Here is a 5968-nt window from a genome sequence, read left to right on the forward strand (position 1 = left end):
TCAAAAATAGAGTATAAAATTCAAAACCATGCTTCATATTATTATATTTTGCTTTTTCTCATTGGCCAGGGAGGCCATTGCACCCCGTCCAAGCATAGTTACGTCCTTGGAAATAATACATACTTCAATTTATATAAAAACAGAATATAAAAGAGAGGGAAAACTAATTTTGTAACTAACCTAACAAACTTGTAATTGTTATTAACATTATTTTGAAATCTAGACCATTCATAAAACCAAAAAGAGAGATTTCAAAGTTTTTAAGATTGGACTAAGATTCAATTAATGTGAAACAGTGACTAAATAAAAATTATTAATTCTTTTATATATAATTTTGTTGAGAAGCATTACATACAATAAAAATAATACTTTGTAAGAAAAGACCCAAGAAATTGACTTACCAAAATGGAATGTCTTAGTCAACATATCTTGCGTGGGAGGCTTGGGTTTGCGTCCCCATTTATACGCATATGTTTTATTAAATTATCCATTTTTAAAAATATTTTATGAAAAATTGTCAAAAAAAATTAATTTTTTTTAAAAGTATTTTAGAGAAACACATTAATAAATCCTTTAAATTTTACGAAAAACATAAACTCCCACTGACACGTATCTTCTATCACTAACTAATAGTACAATTAAACGACTATAGTATAAAGTACAGAACATTTTCTCACACACACACACACACAAAAAAAAAAAAAAAGGACTGAATTTTTTTTTTTTTTAGGAATACAGAACGTATGAAATAACAGAACTACAAGTCTATTTCTAACACTTTCTTTTCAAAGTTTCAAGGTTTTTTTTTTTTTTTTTTTTCGGTTTTATGGAGAAGAAGATAATAACGCTTTCAGTTTCAAGTAGTTTAGGAATGTGGGCTGAAAATTTATGCTGCCTTTTTAAATCAAATTGAATCTATTTTGGAATTGTCAATCTTTTACCTAAAAACGGATAAGTTTGGCATTTTTTTTTTTTAGATAATTATATAACATGTTGTTCACTCTGCAATTCAAAGTTTTTTTCTCTCTAAACCATTAAGTACTTGGCCCAAAGTTATAATAAAATTCCCTATATTTTAGAGTTTAAACAAAAATAACAGATTTCAAGGCTTAGCTTTTGCATGGTCCAAATTTTCAATTTTATTTGCGATAGAAAATGACTTTACTCTTGATGTGAAAAAGTCATAAACTTATATTTTATTTTAAATAAATATTTTTAAAAATTTAAGGGCCTTAAGATCATAGTTTTAAAAACCGAGTCAAGCCGATTGGTTCAATTAAAATTGACACGGAACCAATCCAGTAAAAATCAAAAAATTGACAATTCAACTAATTAAAACCAAGAATTTTCAATTCTTTAACCATCCTAGTTTTTAAAACCATGTTTAGGAGGTCAATAATCTTGTATGAATCAATTATTTGCTTTAAAAGTGAAGAGATTTAAGGGCCTTGAAGACAATAGTTGTGACGAGGTGGATTTTTATATTAAGCGTATCACATTTGCTTTCTTAAATATTTTTAACTAAGCGATTCTACTATATGTTTATTAAACCAATGATTTAATCTTGTAATTGACAATTTATGATGACATAAAAAAATTTATTTAATCAATAATGATACACAAATATATTTTTTTTTTTTTTTTTTTGTGAAACAATAATGATACACAATTAGAAGGTCACTTACTCAAGAAAAAAAAACGCCTAACAAACTTTTGGGTGGAGCTAGATAGCACAACATCCAAATCACAAATTCCCAACTTATAATGCATAAGTGTGTGTATATACACACACTACATATATGGAAGGGATTTGGTTTTGTTTTTATCTTAGAAAAAATGTTCTCTATTTTCATTTTGGAAGGATGCCACCAATCGACCGCTTATATGGGCCAATTGGTCACTTTAGTTTTTTGTGCTTTTGAGGGACCAATTTTCAATTTTGGTGGGCCAAGTATGATTTTTCTACCCAAATATCTCACAAATAATACTTATTATCACATACTATAAAAAATATATAAAAAAATGTTTCATGAGCCCGGAGGCCATGGCCCCCTTGGTCTCTACATAAATCAGTCCCTAGCTTTGTTAAAGTCCACATAGTCACCTCATTGGGCTTGGGGTAACCCAAATTCCAACATGGTAAATAAATAAGAAAATGATGAGTTCAATAAGTGTTTAAATCAGCATTTGAGTCAAATGAGTTCAAGATTAAAAGAATAGCCAGAATACTAATGTATCTTCTAATTGATACTTTGCAGGATGTGGAAATATCATCTAGATCACCTCAACTTTCCAAAAGTGTAGATTTGGACTGTGAGAATGACAATGGTAATAGTAATGTAAAACTCCTACAAGCAAACATTACCAGGCTGGTAAAGGAGAGAGACTTGGATTCAATACAGAATTTTGGAGGCATCCGAAGAATTGTAGAGGCTCTAGGTACAGATTTAAAAATGGGAATCCCCAATCTTGAGCAAGATCTATGCTCTCAACGCCTGGCTAGCACAGTCCTCCTATCACCAGCTCCTACACAAGGCTTCTTCAAATTCCTCTTAAGAACATGCAATAATTGGATTATTTTCCTTCAATTCGTTTATGCAATGTTGTTACTTAGCTTTGGGATCGTAATGGAAAGCCCGGTTGGCTGGCATGAAGGGGTCATCACCATTCTTTTCATCATCATGTTTGTGCTTATTCATTCCTTCCGGGAGTTTTGGCTTGAACGTTCGCAGAAGAAGTCAAGAAAGAAGAAACCATTGGAAATGCAGCAAATGCAAGTGGATGTTGTTAGAGGGGGATGCTTACGGCAAGTATTCATCTCAGATGTTTTGTGGGGTGACATAGTATGCCTCAAGATGGGATCTTTGGTCCCTGCTGATGGTTTGCTCATATCTGATGAATTCTTAGAACTGGATGATGGTTTAGACTGTGTCATTGATGACAAAAACCCATTTCTATTCTATGGTCCAAAGGTGATCAATGGAAAAGGTCACATGCTAGTTACATCAGTGGGTACGAACACAGTATTGGGTGAGTTATTGAACCTGCAGTTTACCAATGGCATCCTCGACAAGACCCCATTACCAGCACAACTTGACAAGCTGAACACTGGCACACAAATTGCAGGGCTTTTACTCTCCATCCAGAACCTGGTCGTGTTGTTCTTCCGTTTTAAGCTTCAAAAGAAAAGTTTTCACTTTAACCTCCCAGACCTCAAGGGGAAACCAATTGCAAGTAAAGAGATCATGGATGAGAGCAAGAAAATTGTCTTGAAACCAAATGGAAAGATCAGTACTTTGACAGCTTCACTTTTTACGTCGCTGTTAGGAGTAACAGAAGGGATACCATTTGTGATCGCACTCGCCATTGGTTATTGGAATAAGAAGATGCTATCTGGCAAGGCCATTGCTCAAGAACCATTGGCTTGTCTCGCCATGAGTTCCGTCACAACTATCTGTATCGACATAACTGGTTGGCTAACACTAAACCCAATGGCTGTTGATGTGAACTGGAGCAAGACAAGAAAAGAAATAGAAGCTTGGCTAAATGCTGGAGTTAACATCATACTGATTTCAGATGATACTGTCTCAGTGTTGGAAGACATAGGTCGCAAGTGTGGACTACTTCCCGATGCAGATAGATTGATTCTTGAGGGCGTAGATTTTCGAAATTACACCAACGAAGATCGGATGGATAAAGTGGATAAGATTGTCTTAATAGGAAGTTCAAGCTCTTCTGACATGCACCTTCTAGTGCAATGTTTGAAGAAAAAAGGCCACATAGTAGCAATGGTTGGTGTTAAAACAAATGTGATTCCTGCACTAAAGGAAGCTAATGTAGGGATTACGATAAGCACCTGCAGCAGTGAAATGGTTAGAGAAAGTTCTGACATCATCATCATGGATAGCAATCTCAGTTTCTTGGTCAGTATTTTCAGGTGCGGAAGATGTATTTATAACAATATTCGCAAGTATATGCAACTTGAGCTCACCATGAATATAGCAGGGCTGTTGATAACCTCTATCACAACAATGTTTTGTGGATATTCTCCAATTACAGCAATCCAATTCTTCTGGGCATACTTCGTTGTTACTCTTCTAGGTGGCCTTGCATTATTGACTGAGCCACCAATAGAGAAACTGATGGAAAAACCACCATTGGAACAAACTGGACAACTTATAACTATGGACATTTGGAGAAACGTTGTCATTCAAGCTCTATATCAAGTTGTTGTCTCAGTAGCCTGCCAATTCATAGGGGAAATTGTGATTAGCATAAGCAAGGAGGTTAGTAAAACCATGGTCTTCAATACTTTTGTCCTCTGCCAAGTGTGTAACCTTATTAATGCAAGACAAGTGGCGAAGAAGAATGCGTTTGAGCACTTTCATCGTAACCCACTGTTGTTGTTGGCTGTGGGTGTTATTCTGGTTCTGCAGGTGGCTTTTATTGAGATTGCACATATTCTTGTAGACGATGCAAGGTTGAGTTGGATTCAGTGGCTCGTTTGTCTCCTAATTGGGATGGCTTCATGGGGTATTCTCTACTGAATGGGTTAGAAAGTGACCTCTTGTGTGTTGTGTTGTTAATAAGGAGATTGCAAGTCCCATAAGTCAGAAGTTGTTATAGCTCATATTTCGTGTGATTGGCTTGTTAGTGGTGTTTGTTAGAAAGTCAAGCCCTGTTAAAATTATATATAACTAGTTGTTGGTCATGCATTGTACGGTTTTTTTTTTCCCCTAATTTATAAATAATTTTTAGCCAACTACTGTATTTCTTTACAAATATTTCGTAAGAGATATGATAAGTATTATCAAATAGTTGAATTCTTTTACCCAAAAAAAAAAAAAAAATTGAATTCCATAACATATTTTTTCTTGGTTTTGAAACAAACTGTTCAAATAACCATAAAAGAGATTTAAGGTTGTCGGACTGGGATTCAACTTAGGTTGATCTGTAATAACGTCCTAAATCAAATAATAATAAATAAAACACAAATAATAGATTTTTTTTTTTAATTTTATAAAATTAGTAACCTTAAATTTTAAAAATAATTTAAATAAGGGTAAATTTCATAAACCTACCTTAAGGTTTGTATTATTACCAATCAAGTCCATAACACTTAAAAACCAATCATTTCAGTCCATAAACCAAACGGTGTTACAAACTGTTACATAATTTTTAGTTTCACTCTATTAGACCTCTCTTCTCTTTTTCACCTCGCTTCTCACACTTAAAAACCAATCATTTCAGTCCATAAACCAAACGGTGTTACAAATCGTTACATAATTAGTAGTAAATAATTTGGGTTTTGTTGTGGGTTGGCTTTGGAGGCTTGTGGGTTTTGGTTTTGTGGGTTTTGGTTTAGATCGTTGGTTTTGGGTTTATTGTGGGGTGGTTGCTACAACTGAAGATTAGGATCCCTAAGGATCCCACGTCCAATCTCTCTCTTGGGTTTTAGAAGTCTTAAATAAAAATAAGATTTTAAAATATCATTTTAGTGGTTGGCCATCAGAACTACTGAATGATACTGCAGTCCTCTGAAAACTCAAAAAGAAACAGAGAGAGAGATGTGAATACCTTGGGAGGCAACACACTTGGGTTGCTAAGAGAGATATGCAATTTTTGTTCTATTTAGCATCCATGGTTGTGTGTTACAACGATCTTTAAATGAAAATATAAATTTTTGTTTTATATTGCTTCCGCAAAACTATCAGTGGTATCAGAGCAAACCACACTTAATCATGGATTCTGAATCATTATTCATATCAGTATGTGTTCCAAGATTTATTTCCTATATGTTGTGATTGATATATGTGATATGTTAATTGTTTTTATTTATTCGAAGAAGTGAAGAACAACAAAAATCTGTGTCATGATTGATATATGTGATATGTTAATTGTTTGGTTCCGATTCGTTTTCCGTATTCTTGATTATATTTGACAAATATGTTGCTGAAGTCACACGTCT

General features: G+C 33.9%; 1 protein-coding gene across 1 annotated transcript in view; it reads left to right on the plus strand.

The window, feature by feature from the left end:
- The window catches only part of LOC112035822 (putative calcium-transporting ATPase 13, plasma membrane-type), a 6091-nt gene extending 1544 nt beyond the window's left edge, over positions 1 to 4547 (plus strand). The window contains exon 3 of the mRNA XM_024068657.2: positions 2259 to 4547. Coding sequence (XP_023924425.2) covers positions 2259 to 4547 — 2289 coding nt within the window. The remainder of the gene's footprint in view (positions 1 to 2258) is intronic.
- The last annotated feature ends 1421 nt before the right edge of the window (positions 4548 to 5968 follow it).

Source organism: Quercus suber, unplaced genomic scaffold (assembly GCF_002906115.3).
Source record: "Quercus suber isolate HL8 unplaced genomic scaffold, Cork oak 2.0 scaffold_567, whole genome shotgun sequence".
Taxonomy (NCBI): Eukaryota; Viridiplantae; Streptophyta; class Magnoliopsida; order Fagales; family Fagaceae; genus Quercus; species Quercus suber.